This window comes from Phyllobates terribilis, unplaced genomic scaffold, assembly GCF_046119375.1.
Source record: "Phyllobates terribilis strain yellow unplaced genomic scaffold, ASM4611937v1 Scaffold_796__1_contigs__length_659822, whole genome shotgun sequence".
In the NCBI taxonomy this organism is placed as follows: Eukaryota; Metazoa; Chordata; class Amphibia; order Anura; family Dendrobatidae; genus Phyllobates; species Phyllobates terribilis.
In genome coordinates, this window is record NW_027363556.1 from 4,556 (window position 1) to 22,055 (window position 17,500).

Below are 17,500 nucleotides of genomic sequence, written 5' to 3' on the forward strand. Positions count from 1 at the left end.
TACCACGGTGACCGTCCCCCGCTGGAGGTGGAGTTACCACGGTGACCGTCCCCCGCTGGAGGTGGAGTTACCACGGTGACCGTCCCCCGCTGGAGGTGGAGTTACCACGGTGACCGTCCCCCGCTGGAGGTGGAGTTACCACGGTGACCGTCCCCCGCTGGAGGTGGAGTTACCACGGTGACCGTCCCCCGCTGGAGGTGGAGTTACCACGGTGACCGTCCCCCGCTGGAGGTGGAGTTACCACGGTGACCGTCCCCCGCTGGAGGTGGAGTTACCACGGTGACCGTCCCCCGCTGGAGGTGGAGTTACCACGGTGACCGTCCCCCGCTGGAGGTGGAGTTACCACGGTGACCGTCCCCCGCTGGAGGTGGAGTTACCACGGTGACCGTCCCCCGCTGGAGGTGGAGTTACCACGGTGACCGTCCCCCGCTGGAGGTGGGGTTACCACGGTGACCGTCCCCCGCTGGAGGTGGGGTTACCACGGTGACCGTCCCCCGCTGGAGGTGGGGTTACCACGGTGACCGTCCCCCGCTGGAGGTGGGGTTACCACGGTGACCGTCCCCCGCTGGAGGTGGGGTTACCACGGTGACCGTCCCCCGCTGGAGGTGGGGTTACCACGGTGACCGTCCCCCGCTGGAGGTGGGGTTACCACGGTGACCGTCCCCCGCTGGAGGTGGAGTTACCACGGTGACCGTCCCCCGCTGGAGGTGGAGTTACCACGGTGACCGTCCCCCGCTGGAGGTGGAGTTACCACGGTGACCGTCCCCCGCTGGAGGTGGAGTTACCACGGTGACCGTCCCCCGCTGGAGGTGGAGTTACCACGGTGACCGTCCCCCGCTGGAGGTGGAGTTACCACGGTGACCGTCCCCCGCTGGAGGTGGAGTTACCACGGTGACCGTCCCCCGCTGGAGGTGGAGTTACCACGGTGACCGTCCCCCGCTGGAGGTGGAGTTACCACGGTGACCGTCCCCCGCTGGAGGTGGAGTTACCACGGTGACCGTCCCCCGCTGGAGGTGGAGTTACCACGGTGACCGTCCCCCGCTGGAGGTGGAGTTACCACGGTGACCGTCCCCCGCTGGAGGTGGAGTTACCACGGTGACCGTCCCCCGCTGGAGGTGGAGTTACCACGGTGACCGTCCCCCGCTGGAGGTGGAGTTACCACGGTGACCGTCCCCCGCTGGAGGTGGAGTTACCACGGTGACCGTCCCCCGCTGGAGGTGGAGTTACCACGGTGACCGTCCCCCGCTGGAGGTGGAGTTACCACGGTGACCGTCCCCCGCTGGAGGTGGAGTTACCACGGTGACCGTCCCCCGCTGGAGGTGGAGTTACCACGGTGACCGTCCCCCGCTGGAGGTGGAGTTACCACGGTGACCGTCCCCCGCTGGAGGTGGAGTTACCACGGTGACCGTCCCCCGCTGGAGGTGGAGTTACCACGGTGACCGTCCCCCGCTGGAGGTGGAGTTACCACGGTGACCGTCCCCCGCTGGAGGTGGAGTTACCACGGTGACCGTCCCCCGCTGGAGGTGGAGTTACCACGGTGACCGTCCCCCGCTGGAGGTGGAGTTACCACGGTGACCGTCCCCCGCTGGAGGTGGAGTTACCACGGTGACCGTCCCCCGCTGGAGGTGGAGTTACCACGGTGACCGTCCCCCGCTGGAGGTGGAGTTACCACGGTGACCGTCCCCCGCTGGAGGTGGAGTTACCACGGTGACCGTCCCCCGCTGGAGGTGGAGTTACCACGGTGACCGTCCCCCGCTGGAGGTGGAGTTACCACGGTGACCGTCCCCCGCTGGAGGTGGAGTTACCACGGTGACCGTCCCCCGCTGGAGGTGGAGTTACCACGGTGACCGTCCCCCGCTGGAGGTGGAGTTACCACGGTGACCGTCCCCCGCTGGAGGTGGAGTTACCACGGTGACCGTCCCCCGCTGGAGGTGGAGTTACCACGGTGACCGTCCCCCGCTGGAGGTGGAGTTACCACGGTGACCGTCCCCCGCTGGAGGTGGAGTTACCACGGTGACCGTCCCCCGCTGGAGGTGGAGTTACCACGGTGACCGTCCCCCGCTGGAGGTGGAGTTACCACGGTGACCGTCCCCCGCTGGAGGTGGAGTTACCACGGTGACCGTCCCCCGCTGGAGGTGGAGTTACCACGGTGACCGTCCCCCGCTGGAGGTGGAGTTACCACGGTGACCGTCCCCCGCTGGAGGTGGAGTTACCACGGTGACCGTCCCCCGCTGGAGGTGGAGTTACCACGGTGACCGTCCCCCGCTGGAGGTGGAGTTACCACGGTGACCGTCCCCCGCTGGAGGTGGAGTTACCACGGTGACCGTCCCCCGCTGGAGGTGGAGTTACCACGGTGACCGTCCCCCGCTGGAGGTGGAGTTACCACGGTGACCGTCCCCCGCTGGAGGTGGAGTTACCACGGTGACCGTCCCCCGCTGGAGGTGGAGTTACCACGGTGACCGTCCCCCGCTGGAGGTGGAGTTACCACGGTGACCGTCCCCCGCTGGAGGTGGAGTTACCACGGTGACCGTCCCCCGCTGGAGGTGGAGTTACCACGGTGACCGTCCCCCGCTGGAGGTGGAGTTACCACGGTGACCGTCCCCCGCTGGAGGTGGAGTTACCACGGTGACCGTCCCCCGCTGGAGGTGGAGTTACCACGGTGACCGTCCCCCGCTGGAGGTGGAGTTACCACGGTGACCGTCCCCCGCTGGAGGTGGAGTTACCACGGTGACCGTCCCCCGCTGGAGGTGGAGTTACCACGGTGACCGTCCCCCGCTGGAGGTGGAGTTACCACGGTGACCGTCCCCCGCTGGAGGTGGAGTTACCACGGTGACCGTCCCCCGCTGGAGGTGGAGTTACCACGGTGACCGTCCCCCGCTGGAGGTGGAGTTACCACGGTGACCGTCCCCCGCTGGAGGTGGAGTTACCACGGTGACCGTCCCCCGCTGGAGGTGGAGTTACCACGGTGACCGTCCCCCGCTGGAGGTGGAGTTACCACGGTGACCGTCCCCCGCTGGAGGTGGAGTTACCACGGTGACCGTCCCCCGCTGGAGGTGGAGTTACCACGGTGACCGTCCCCCGCTGGAGGTGGAGTTACCACGGTGACCGTCCCCCGCTGGAGGTGGAGTTACCACGGTGACCGTCCCCCGCTGGAGGTGGAGTTACCACGGTGACCGTCCCCCGCTGGAGGTGGAGTTACCACGGTGACCGTCCCCCGCTGGAGGTGGAGTTACCACGGTGACCGTCCCCCGCTGGAGGTGGAGTTACCACGGTGACCGTCCCCCGCTGGAGGTGGAGTTACCACGGTGACCGTCCCCCGCTGGAGGTGGAGTTACCACGGTGACCGTCCCCCGCTGGAGGTGGAGTTACCACGGTGACCGTCCCCCGCTGGAGGTGGAGTTACCACGGTGACCGTCCCCCGCTGGAGGTGGAGTTACCACGGTGACCGTCCCCCGCTGGAGGTGGAGTTACCACGGTGACCGTCCCCCGCTGGAGGTGGAGTTACCACGGTGACCGTCCCCCGCTGGAGGTGGAGTTACCACGGTGACCGTCCCCCGCTGGAGGTGGAGTTACCACGGTGACCGTCCCCCGCTGGAGGTGGAGTTACCACGGTGACCGTCCCCCGCTGGAGGTGGAGTTACCACGGTGACCGTCCCCCGCTGGAGGTGGAGTTACCACGGTGACCGTCCCCCGCTGGAGGTGGAGTTACCACGGTGACCGTCCCCGCTGGAGGTGGAGTTACCACGGTGACCGTCCCCCGCTGGAGGTGGAGTTACCACGGTGACCGTCCCCCGCTGGAGGTGGAGTTACCACGGTGACCGTCCCCCGCTGGAGGTGGAGTTACCACGGTGACCGTCCCCCGCTGGAGGTGGAGTTACCACGGTGACCGTCCCCCGCTGGAGGTGGAGTTACCACGGTGACCGTCCCCCGCTGGAGGTGGAGTTACCACGGTGACCGTCCCCCGCTGGAGGTGGAGTTACCACGGTGACCGTCCCCCGCTGGAGGTGGAGTTACCACGGTGACCGTCCCCCGCTGGAGGTGGAGTTACCACGGTGACCGTCCCCCGCTGGAGGTGGAGTTACCACGGTGACCGTCCCCCGCTGGAGGTGGAGTTACCACGGTGACCGTCCCCCGCTGGAGGTGGAGTTACCACGGTGACCGTCCCCCGCTGGAGGTGGAGTTACCACGGTGACCGTCCCCCGCTGGAGGTGGAGTTACCACGGTGACCGTCCCCCGCTGGCGGTGGAGTTACCACGGTGACCGTCCCCCGCTGGCGGTGTAGTTACTACTGTGACCGTCCTCCGCTGGCGGTGTAGTTACCACGGTGACCGTCCCCCGCTGGCGGTGTAGTTACCACGGTGACCGTCCCCCGCTGGCGGTGTAGTTACCACGGTGACCGTCCCCCGCTGGCGGTGTAGTTACCACGGTGACCGTCCCCCGCTGGCGGTGTAGTTACCACGGTGACCGTCCCCCCCGACGGTGTAGTTACCACGGTTACCGTCCCCTACTGGCGGTGTAGTTACCACGGTGACCATCCCCTCCTTCCCCCCGGCAGTGTTGTTACCACGGTGACCGTCCTCCACTAGAGCTGTAGTTACCACGGTGACCATCCCGCGTTGGCGGTGTAGTTACCACGGTGACCGTCCTCCACTAGAGATGTAGTTACCACGGTGACCATCCCACGTTGGCGGTGTAGTTACCACGGTGACCATCCCCCCCCCCCCGACAGTGTAGTTACCACGGTGACCGTCCTCCACTAGAGATGTAGTTACCACGGTGACCGTCCTCCACTAGAGACGTAGTTACCACGGTGACCATCCCCCGCTGGCGGTGTAGTTAGCACGGTGACCTTCCTCCGCTAGTGGTGTAGTTACCACGGTGACCACCCCCCCCCCGGCAGTGTAGTTACCACGGTGACCGTCCTCCGCTGGAGGTGTAGTTACCACGGTGACCGTCCTCCGCTGGCGGTGTAGTTACCACGGTGACCGTCCTCCGCTGGCGGTGTAGTTACCACTGTGACCGTCCTCCGCTGGCGGTATAGTTACCACGGTGACCGTCCCCCGCTAGCGGCGTAGTTACCACGGTGACCGTCCCCCGCTGGCGGTGTAGTTACCACGGTGATCATCCCCCCCCCCCCCGACGGTGTAGTTACCACGGTGACCGTCCCCCACTGGCGGTGTAGTTACCACGGTGACCATCCCCTCCTTCCCCCCGGCAGTGTAGTTACCACGGTGACCGTCGTCCACTAGAGATGTAGTTACCACGGTGACCGTCGTCCACTAGAGATGTAGTTACCACGGTGACCGTCGTGCACTAGAGATGTAGTTACCACTGTGACCGTCCTCCACTAGAGATGTAGTTACCACTGTGACCATCCCCCGCTGGCGGTGTAGTTACCACGGTGACCATCTCCCCCCCCGGCAGTGTAGTTACCACGGTGACCGTCCCCCACTGGTGGTGCAGTTACCACGGTGACCGTCCCCCGCTGGCGCTGTAGTTACCACGGTGACCGTCCCCCGCTGGCGCTGTAGTTACCACGGTGACCGTCCCCCGCTGGCGCTGTAGTTACCACGGTGACCGTCCCCCGCTGGCGCTGTAGTTACCACGGTGACCGTCCCCTGCTGGCGCTGTAGTTACCACAATGACCGTCCCCCGCTGGCGCTGTAGTTACCACGGTGACCGACCTCCGCTGGCGGTGTAGTTACCACGGTGACCGACCTCCTACGAGGCTGATAATGAGCGGTCAGATCGGCTGAGGAGGCCGCGATGGAGTTTGTGGCTTTTCCTCCAGATTCTTCCTGATAAATGTCGGATATTTGGGGCAGAATTCAGTGATTGTCATTATATCGTCCCCTGTGACCTCCATCTTCTCCTTTATCATGAAGACGCCGGCAGGACGAGATCCCTCCAGCTGATCCAGTGCTCATCCCTCCTTCTCCTGAATGACCCCCGGAGGATGGACGAGGACGAGACCACCAGAAGATTATTACACTTCACCCTGGAGATCATCTCCCTGCTGAGCGGAGAGGTAACTCCTCTACATTTCTATCAGCTTTATTGTGTTATGTAACAAGTCCGACATCGGGAAGAGGAAATCCAGAAGAGGAAGAGAAGGATTCTTTACTGTAAGAGCAGTGATTGTGTGCAGCTCTCTGCCAGGAGGAGTTGTCATGGGGATTCCCTATAAGAGCTGTAGAGGGGCCTGGATGTCTGTCCTGAGTGTAATAATATTCCAGGTTATGGCCCCAGATTACTGGAGACGGTTATTGATCCCGGGATTTCTACTGATTGTCAGATCTGGAGTCGGGAAGGAATTCTTCTCCCTAAGTGTCTCTCTCCATTCACAGGATTACACAATAGTGAGGAAGACACCGGGGGAGGGTGTGACTCCCATCATCCATCTCCAGGAGTCAGGAGGGCGGAGCCCGGGCCCCATCACAGAGCCTCCCCCGCACCCCCCGATACATGAGATGAAGAAGAAGATCCTAGAGCTCAGCAACAAGAGGATTCAGCTGCTGAGCGGAGAGGTGACTGCTGGGACATTATACAGGACAGCACTGGAGGATTCTGGGTGATGACCGGAGAGGTGACTGCTGGGACATTATACAGGACAGCACTGGAGGATTCTGGGTGATGACCGGAGAGGTGACTGCTGGGACATTATACAGGACCGCACTGGAGGATTCTGGGTGATGACTGGAGAGGTGACTGCTGGGACATTATACAGGACAGCACTGGAGGATTCTGGGTGATGACCGGAGAGGTGACTGCTGGGACATTATACAGGACAGCACTGGAGGATTCTGGGTGATGAGCGGAGAGGTGACTGCTGGGACATTATACAGGACAGCACTGGAGGATTCTGGGTGATGAGCTGAGAGGTGACTGCTGGGACATTATACAGGACAGTACTGGAGGATTCTGGGTGATGAGCGGAGAGGTGAATGCTGGGACATTATACAGGACAGCACTGGAGGATTCTGGGTGATGAGCGGAGAGGTGACTGCTGGGACATTATACAGTACAGCACTGGAGGATTCTGGGTGATGAGCAGAGAGGTGACTGCTGGGACATTATACAGGACAGCACTGGAGGATTCTGGGTGATGACTGAAGAGGTGACTGCTGGGACATTATACAGGACAGCACTGGAGGATTCTGGGTGATGACCGGAGAGGTGACTGCTGGGACATTATACAGGACGGCACTGGAGGATTCTGGGTGATGAGCGGAGAGGTGACTGCAGGGACATTATTCAGGACGGCACTGGAGGATTCTGGGTGATGAGCGGAGAGGTGACTGCTGGGACATTATACAGGACAGCACTGGAGGATTCTGGGTGATGAGCGGAGAGGTGACTGCTGGGACATTATACAGGACAGCACTGGAGGATTCTGGGTGATGAGCGGAGAGGTGACTGCTGGGACATTATACAGGACAGCACTGGAGGATTCTGGGTGATGAGCGGAGAGGTGACTGCTGGGACATTATACAGGACGGCACTGGAGGATTCTGGGTGATGACCGCAGAGGTGACTGCTGGGATATTATACAGGATGGCACTGGAGGATTCTGGGTGATGAGCGGAGAGGTGACTGCTGGGACATTATACAGGACAGCACTGGAGGATTCTGGGTGATGAGCGGAGAGGTGACTGCTGGGACATTATACAGGACGGCACTGGAGGATTCTGGGTGATGAGCGCAGAGGTGACTGCTGGGACATGATACAGGATGGCACTGGAGGATTCTGGGTGATGAGCGGATAGATGATTGCTGGGACATTATACAGGACAGCACTGGAGGATTCTGGGTGATGAGCGGAGAGGTGACTGCTGGGACATTATACAGGACAGCACTGGAGGATTCTGGGTGATGACGGTGTCGTTGTTGTCAGGTTCCTATAAGGTGTCAGGACGTCGCTGTCTATCTCTCCATGGAGGAGTGGGAGTATCTAGAAGGACACCAGGATCGGTACCAGGAGGTGATGATGGAGGAGCTCCGGCCTCTTACACCAGGTTCGCTGTAGATGACGTGTAATGATGAATCTTCCATTTTCGGCTTTTCTCCTCTTTTTTTGCCTTGTACATGTGACTCTTGTGCTGCTGTTCTCGCTCCCTCCCTGTCTCGTCTTCTCCACTCCCCGCCCCCATCGCTCACACAGGAGAGTGATTGTCCGCAGCGTTTGATTTTAGATTCTGTGGATAAATCAGCAGATTTCCGATTGTGTTTGGAGGACAATGAAGCCTCATAAGGCGACAGCAGAAGAAATATTAGGAAGATTCATCGCTTCTTGACATAATGGACGATCAGTAATGAGGGTTATGAAGGGTCGTTCCTCCTGAGCTTTTTGGGGTCTCAGGACTTGTTCTGGTGACTGATGGGGTCCTTTGTCCCCTGATCCGACGTCCCACACTGGGCGGTTACTCTGGTGACGTCTCTCCCCCGGTATCAGTATGGTACAATATAAGGGAGGGCCCTGCTCACAGTCTACATGTTAGGGGGGAATAGAAGGAGTTTCGTATCGGACACGACCAGAATAAGATGTTACACGTCTCTGAGGTCTCAGATTTGTAGTGATTTACATTTATTGTGCATTGTTCCTTACAGGGAACCTGTCTGGTTGGATATCGCCAGTAACATGCACATATGGGGTTAATCTGCTGGTTAATAGCATTAGGGAGGTGCCCGGCCGCTGTACTGAGTGTGCGGCACCCGGTAGCCGCCGGCTTTCAGTCATGCAGGCGCCAACGTAGCTACTGTCACCGTACGCAGCACTGAGCGGCGTCTGTAACTCTGCCGTCTTCGGTTTTTCCTCTTCAGTAAACGACGCACACACGATAGGGGACTTCCACTCCGTTTTATAAAAAAGAACTTTACTTAACCGTCCAACTTCACCATGAGGGAACACGCAGTATTGGGCGCATCCTTTTCCAGGTTCACAGTTCTTTGCACAGCATATGTTAATATTCACCGTCTGTTTCTCCTGAGATGTCCCTTCCATAGTCGACCTCTTTGGCCTCTGAGACCCTCGCAGTTTTTAGAGTCCCGTTCCATTTCCTCTGTACTATTCCCCGTCCGACTTCCCCTTCTGGGAAGATTTTGAGACAAGTTACTCTGCTGACTCCTGTGGACCGTAGGCCCCGAACATTAAGGGAAAGTCGTTTTAGAGTTTCTGACTAACGTTCCTCTGCAGCTGGTCGGACCGGGTTTCTGTGCCCCCTGGACCTCCAGCTACTGCTCTGTCACATCCCTCCCTCAGAACTAACTGACAGGAAAAACCGTTGCTCCGCCCTGGCCTAATCTCCTCCCCTTCTGACTGGGCCAATCACCAATCCTCCTTCGGTTGCTGGGCAGACTTCCCCGTTACTCCCCTGCTGCAGTCACTAAACCTCCTGGTAACTACCCCGGCTCCTCCTGCTCTGCAGCTATTGCTGAACACATTAACGGTTTCTATCCTAAACTATTGCATTCACCCCTACACTGTACCCAATTCCTAGTAATAATAATAAGTTTTATTTATATAGCGCCAACATATTCCGCAGCACTTTACAATTAAGCGGGGACATGTACAGACAATAAATTCAATACAAGGTAAGACAGTGTAAACAGTTACATTAGGAGCGAGGGTCCGGCCGCTCGCACGCTTACAATCTACAAGGGAATGGGGGGACACAGTAGGTGCAAAGTGCTTGTTATTTCAGGTCGGGCAATTATAATAAATAGGGATTTTCATATAAAGCTGCATGATCCGGTCATCAGCCCGTATGTATAAGTGCAATAATCAAGGATCGAGTGCAGTTATCTTGTGCATGGAGGGTGTGGAGACAGATGAATAGTAGGGAACAGATTCTGAATAATATTTAGAAGGAGGGGACAAGGGAAAGTTGGTTTACTGAGTAGTTGAGGTGGTCGGCTTGTTTAAAGAGATGGGTTTTTAAAGCGCGCTTGAAGACATGGGGGCTAGGCATCAGTCGGATCGTCTGGGGTAGAGCATTCCAGAGAACTGGCGCAGCATGAGAGAAGTCTTGGAGACGGAGGTGCGAGGTTCAGATTATGAGGGATGTTAGTCTTAGGTCATTTGTAGAACGGAGGGCACGTGTAGGACGATAGGCAGAGATGAGAGAGGAGATATAAGGCGGTACAGAACTGTGGAGAGCTTTGTGGGTGAGAGCGATGAGTTTATATTGGACCCTGTAGCGACTGGGTAACCAGTGTAATGACTGGCACATGATGGAAACATCGGTGAAGCGACTGGACAGAAATATGACCCTGGCTGCCGCATTCAGGATGGATTGGAGAGGAGAAAGTTTGGTAAGAGTGAGACCGATCAGAAGAGAGTTGCAGTAGTCCAGACGAGAGTGAATAAGAGAAACAGTAAGAGTTTTAGCAGTTTCAAAGGTGAGAAGAGGTCGGATTCTGGAGATGTTTTTAAGATGCAGGTGACAAGAGCGAGTGAGTGATCGGATATAGGGAGTAAAGGAAAGGTTAGTGTCGAATATGACCCCCAGGCAGCGGCCGTGCTGCTGGGAGTTATGGTTGAACCCTCCAAGGTAATTTCAATGTCAGGCAGAGTTGGGTTAGTAGAGGGGAGAAACACAAGAAGTTCAGTTTTAGAGAGATTCAGTTTAAGATAGAGGGAGGACGTGATGTTAGAGACAGCAGACAGACAATCCTTGGTGTTTTGTATTAGGGTAGGGGTGATGTAAGGGGAAGAGGTGTATAATTGGGTGTCTTCAGCATAGAGATGATACTGAAACCCAAATCTGCTGATTGTTTATCCAATAGGGGCAGTGTATAGAGAGAAGAGGAGGGGGCCTAGGACTGAGCCCTGCGGGACCCCGATAGCAAGGGGACGAGGAGAGGAAGAGGAGCCGGCAAAAGATACAGTGAAGGAGCGGTCAGAGAGGTAGGAGGAGAACCAGGAGAGAACAGTGTCCTTGAGGCCTATAGAGCGGAGCATAGTAAGGAGGAGCTGGTGATCCACAGTGTCAAATGCTGCAGAGAGATCCAGGAAAATCAGCAGGGAGCAGTGACCTTTGGATTTAGCTGTTAGTAGATCATTAGAGACTTTAGTGAGGGCAGTTTCAGTGGAGTGTAAGGAGCGGAAACCAGATTGTAGAGGGTCGAGGAGAGAGTTATCTGAGAGATAGCGGATGAGACGGGAGTGGACCAAGCGGGAGTGGACCAAGCGTTCCTGGAGTTTAGAGATAAAGGGAAGATTAGAGACAGGTCTGTAGTTAGCAGTGCAGTTCTTGTCCAGGGATGGATTTTTAAGTAAAGGGGTTATGATGGCATGTTTAAATGAGGAGGGAAAGATACCTGAAGAAAGAAAGAGGTTAAATATTTTAGTCAGGTGAGTGGTGACCACCGGTGAGAGGGACTGCAGGAGATGTGAAGGAATGGGGTCACTGTTGCAGGTTGTAGGACAAGAAGAAGTGAGGAGCTGGGTAACTTCTTCTGTGATAGGCTCAAAGATGGCTAGTGAGCTTGAAGTGCAGCAGGGAAGGGGATCCAGGCACTGAGGAGATTGGGCTGAGATGTCCTGATGGATGTGGTTGATTTTTTCTAGGAAATATGTGGCCAGATCCTCATGGCTGAGGTTGTTGGTGGGGGCCTGTGCATTAGGTTTCAGGAGGGAGTTTAAGGTTTCAAAAAGTCATTTTGGATTGTTGGGCAGTGAAGTGATGAGGGGAGTGAAGTAGGATTGTTTGGCCAGATGAAGGGCACAGTTATAGCTTTTGAACATGAATTTATAATGGATGAAGTTCTCTGCTAAAAGAGATTTTCTCCACTGACGCTCAGCGCACCTAGAGCAATTCTGAAGAAAGCGTGTTTGCATCGTGTGCCAGGGCTGCCGTTGTCTGTGTCGGGTCTTTCTGCGTGTAGAAGGTGCTGCTTCATCTAGGGCGCTCTTCAGTGTATTATTGTAGTGTGACAATGCTAAGTCTGGACAGAAGAGGGAGGAGATGGGGGCTGAAGATGTGTTGAGATTGTCCATAAGCTGCTGGGTATTAATGGTACGTGTATTCCTATAAGTGTGGTAAGTGGGGGTGTCCCGGGTGAGTAGACGATTCTTGACAGAGAAGGAAAGAAGGTTGTGGTCCGAGAGCAGGAGAGGGGAGTTAGTAAAGTCATGCTCGAGCATAGACCGGAGAAAACCAGGTCCGGAGTATTCCCGTCTTCATGTGTAGGAGAGTTAGTAACCTATGAGAGGCAGATTGGGAGAGGGGATCATTGATGGGGATGTTAAAGTCTCCCATGATGATGGTGGGGATGTCACAGGATAGAAAGTGAGGAAGCCAGGTGGCAAAGTGATCCAGGAACTGGTGGGAGAAGCCTGGAGGGCGATACACAACCGCCACTCACAGGGAGAAGGGTTTGAAGAGTCTGACGATGTGGACTTCAAAGGAAGAAAATGTTAGTGAGCGAACTGGGGTATGACCTGGAAAGCACATTGTGGTGAAAGGAGCAAACCAACATCTCCACCTTGTCTATTCTCAGGTCTGGCCGTATGTGAAAATTTCAGCCCACCAAATGAGAGAGCAGCAGCTGCTGTGGTGTCTGAATGCTGGATCCAGATTTTGTAATAGCCAGAAGGTGAAGGGAATTAGAGAGGAAAAAATTGTGAATGTAAGTTAGTTTGTTACACACAGGGAGGCCCAGGTTTGGGGGAGATGTCGCCAGTGAATAGGAGAAGGAGAAAAAAGAGAGAGAGCAGGTGGTGCAATGATTTGTATGAATGTTTTGAGTGCTGTATGGAGGTAGTGGATGGTTTGACCAATGTATAATGTAATACAACTGACCAAGAAGCTGCATGTTTGTATGAATATCTTATGCACCTTACCTGTCTCCTGCCCTGTCCAACTGCCATTGTATAACTGCTTATTAAAAGCACTTTAAGCTATTGCACTTAGTCTGTTGCACGCGTGACCCAGCACGTGTGCTATCCTGAGCCAGAGCTGAATATATATGAATTGAAATGTCTGCTAACATGCAGCACCTAATCTAATTATCTATATATACTCACCCTATAACTAACACATCAGACATTAGGTCACATACACACTCATATATAAACACAGGGTACAGCAATATGTGCAGAAAGAGGGAAGAGGCGCATGACCGTCCTGGTCACCCTCTTACACATTTCCTCCCCCGTGATATTAATATCTCACTCCTCTGCTACGTGTTATCTCTTCTGAAATCTGCATTGTATCTCCATCTTACTTGCAATGCTCTGCAGCTAATCCCTGGTATATACACTGCTCAAAAAAATAAATCTCATGCTACCACGAGTGTGAAAGCACAACCAACATTCAAAAGTGACCAAAACATCAGCCAGAAAGCATTGGTACTGAGATGTGGTCTGTGGTCCCCACCTGCAGAACCACTCCTTTATTGAGTGTATCTGGATAATTGCCAATAATTTCCATCTATTGTCTATTCCATTTTCACAACAGCATGTGACATTGATTGTCAATCAGTGTTGCTTCCTAAGTGGACAGTTTGATTTCACAGAAGTTTGATTTACTTGGAGTTATAATCTGTTGTTTAAGTGTTCCCTTTATTTTTTGAGCAGTGTATAAATGCATTTATTGGTGCATTTTGATGCTCGTTCAGCATTTGGATCAGTTTTTAGAGCTTTCTTCTTACAGAGGTGTGCCAATTGTGGCCTTTCAGTTTTTTTTCCAATTTATTTGTTTATTTTTTCTTCACAGCTTTTACCGTATGGGTTCAATATTTTTATAGATTTAATATTTACGGATGTGGCAACACCAGATGAGGTTTCTTTTGTATAATTGAGGATGGGTGATTATATGTTTTTTCTTTAGTCCCTTAGGGTATGTGAGTCTATCATCTGATTACTTTATATACTGTGTAGTGCGGCGGTGTTCACACTGTGCGGTAATGAGGCAGTGACCCAAGTAAAGTTCTACTTTAAATGTCTTTATTTGCAAAATGCCCTCCGGATCGCAGCCGGGTGATCCAAACAGTCCGTGTAAACCTGTTGCTGTTGGAGATGGCTGCGCTGTTTCAGTCTGGGGTGCGCCAGTTACGTTGCCTTCACAGGCCTGTGTTGTGCCTTCACCCAGGCTTGCATTGCACAGAGCCTCCTTAGCAAACAAACCAATGACACACCCAATCCTTTGCTGCAGGTTTTTAAATGAATTCTGTGACCATGAGCCACTTGTAAGACTCAGCTGGAGGGAGTGGACCGCCCCACTGCCACCTGTAGTTCACTCCAAGAATAAAAGCCAATGCCAGGTTTTCTTAAATCCAACTTGGTCAAATAGTTTGACCAAGTCCAAAACTTTACTTTTATTTTGCTCTGCAACCACAGGTCCCTCGCATATAATTCCCCTCACTGCCTCGCATATCCCCCACCCTCTGTTCAAACTTGTGGGGTTGAACACTTGTCACCATACAGGGTGCCCGTGACAGGGCATCCGCATTCCCTTGCAACTTCACAGCTCGCCCGAGCAAATAATAACGTAGGGACTCCAAGGCCCACTTAATGGCCAGGCACTCCTCCACTACGCTATAATTTTTCTCTGCCGGGGTAAGTTTCCTGCTCAAGTAGGTGACTGGATGTTCATCTCCGTTCACCTCTTGCAACACTACCGCTCCTAGGCCTACCTCTGAGGCATCTGTCTGCACAATGAAGCTTTTCTTGAAGTTGGGGCTGATGAGGACCGGCTGTCCGCACAATGCCAACTTCATGGATTGGAATGCTTCCTCCGCATGAGGGTTCCACCGAACCATGGCCGACCTCTTTCCCTTTAAGAGATTGGTCAGGGGTGCCGATCTCCCAGCAAAATTAGGTATAAACCGTCGGTAGTACCCAATAATGTCAAGGAACGCTCTTACCTGTTTAGTAGTCTAAGGCTTAGGCCAGTTTTGAATGGCCTCAATCTTGTTTATTTGGGGTTTAATAACCCCACGGCCCATCACGTACCCCAAGTACCGGGCTTCGAGACCTATCGCACATTTTTTTGTGGTTCACTGTTATTCCTGCGACTCTGAGTGAATCCAGCAACGCTTGTACCTGGGACAGGTGGGTCTGCTAGTTGGTATTAAAGATGATGATATTATCTAAATATGCGGACGCGTACTTCTGATGAGGCTGCAACACTATGTCCATCAGCCTCTGGAATGTAGCCGGGGCCCCATGTAATCTAAAAGGCAAAATGACCTAGTGATAGACCCTCCGGTATTATAAAGGCGGTCTTTTCTTTCGCCGATTCTGTCAGAGGCACCTGCCAGTAACCCTTGGTGAGATCAAGCGTGGTGAAGTTCTGGGCCTACCCCAGTCTCTCGATCAGCTCGTCCACCCGGGGCATTGGATAAAGGTCAAATTTTGACACTTCATTCAATTCTTTGAAGTCGTTACAAAACCGTAATGATCCATCAGGCTTCGGAATCGGAACAATGGGGCTAGCCCATTCACTCCTAGATTCCTCAATGACTCCTAACTGGAGCATTTGTTTTACCTCAGACGCGATGGCTTGCCTCCGGGCTTCTGGTACACAGTACGGTTTCACTCGTACCCTTACTAGGGGCTCGGTGACAGTGTCATGTCGGATCACAGATGCATGGCCAGGCAGTACTGAGAATACGTCTGTATTCTGCTGCATCAAATTCCGAGCCTCCCATCGCTGCTGTTTAGTGAGAGCATCACTTATCTTAACCTCACACCCGACCTCGTCCCTGGCTGGTGTCAGAGGGTTCCCAGACGGTACGACTGGCGTCTCATCCATAATCAAACATTCCCGGACTTTCCAGGCTTTTAGCAGGTTCACATGATACAGTTGTTCCGGTTTTCTCTTTCCGGGCTGGTACACTCGGTAATTCACCTCCCCCACCTTTTCCCGGACTTCATTTGGCCCTTGCCACTTGATCTCCTTGGGTAGCCCAAGGCGGCAGAACATGGCAAACAGCTCGCAGGGGATACGTATTGCCTCCGGGTAACGGGTGGCATAATCTACTACCACCAAAATATGTTGGTGGCCACGGGAAGATTTTACTATAGGCCACACCAGATTCATCGCAATCCGCTGAAAAGGTACCTCCTATAATGGGTAGAGGTACCAATGGAGTCCGGAAATTTGCAGTGGGTGTGGTAAGTTGACACTTGGGACACGACTCACAATGCCTCTGTACCTCGGCATAAATCCTGGGCCAATAGAACCGCTGCAAAATATGTTCTTGCGGGTTTTTTTAACCCCTAGGTGTCCACCCACCGTGTGTTTGTGTGTGTGTGTGTGTGTTTGTGTGTGAGCCATCTCCAGCACCGCCCAGCGGTATGACTGTAGTACTGCCAGCTATTCCACCACTTCATCCCAGATTTTATCAACTCTATATAATAGATCCTGGTTGACAGCCATGCGCGGGAAAACCACCTCTGCACCTGGTTGTTGAGGCACCCCATTTATTTCTACCACCCTTTCTCGTGCGCTGGCTAGAGTGGGATCCTGCAGCTGAGCTGTCCCAAAAGTACCAGGGGACACTTCCAGCTCTGGGATCGATGGGGTCTCCTCAACCTCTCCTGCCAATACCTCTAGGGGAACCTATCGGGGTTACACTCTGTCCCTAGGTCGGCGACCCCCTACGGCAGGTATCCCAGACTCGGAATCTTTGGGTTCCGTGCCCGGACATTTACCCTGGGAGGGTTAATTTTGTTCTCCCATAGGGACCAGTACAGGGGCAAGTATCTTCCCAAAACAGTCCGATCAGGAAGGGTCTTGACCACTCCCACCACATGTTTCATCTCCCCACACGGGGTGGAAAAAGTAACCTCTGCTGTCGGAGGTCCCCATGTATGCAAACAACCCCGACTTTCCGTCCACTGGGGTTCTCCTTGGCAACCAGTGACCCATGGACCAGAGTCACTAGGCTCCCTGAGTCCAAGAGAGCCTCCTTCTGGTACCCTTTGATGAGTACCTGGCACAATTGGGTTTTGCTGCCCGCAGCGTCTGCAGTCACGGTGCAGACTGTCTGGGCATACATTAAGACTCTGCGCGTGAACCCACAGTCCCCAGCAGAGGGACGCAACCGTTTCACCGGCTCCTGGGCTTGCAGAGTCCGGCGTGATAGTAGCAGTGGGGCAGAGTCCCGTATGAAGTCCTGAGTGGCCGTGTACCGCCCAATCAGGCTAACCACCTGGTCTAAAGTGCCCGAGTCCCCTTGCCACACCCAACTCTGTATAGCTGCTGGCAGAGTTCTCTCTAGCCGATCACCCACGATCCTCTCCACCATCTGGGCCAGAGTCAAAGTCTCAGGCTGGAGCCACCTTTTAACTAGCTGCAGCAAGTCATATGCCTGAGACCTGGCGGGCCCGGCCTCCACAAAGGTCCATGAAAACACCCGTTGGGTTCTCAAATATGTATTAACTCCCAGTAGGGCAAGGATCTCACCTCTCAGCTTCCCATAGTCCTGGTCATCATCGCAACTCAGGCCAAAGTAGGCCTTCTGCGCATCGTCTATCAGAAACTGAGCCACC

At 54.8% G+C, this 17,500-nt stretch overlaps 1 protein-coding gene across 1 annotated transcript in view; it reads left to right on the forward strand.

Moving 5' to 3' along the window:
• Positions 1 to 6,347: 6,347 nt before the first annotated feature.
• Positions 6,348 to 17,500, forward strand: part of LOC141240124 (uncharacterized) — a gene marked incomplete at its 5' end in the record, with an annotated part of 50,441 nt that continues 39,288 nt past the window's right edge. The window contains 2 exons of the mRNA XM_073668595.1: positions 6,348 to 6,527; positions 7,895 to 8,015. Coding sequence (XP_073524696.1) covers positions 6,348 to 6,527; positions 7,895 to 8,015 — 301 coding nt within the window. The remainder of the gene's footprint in view (positions 6,528 to 7,894; positions 8,016 to 17,500) is intronic.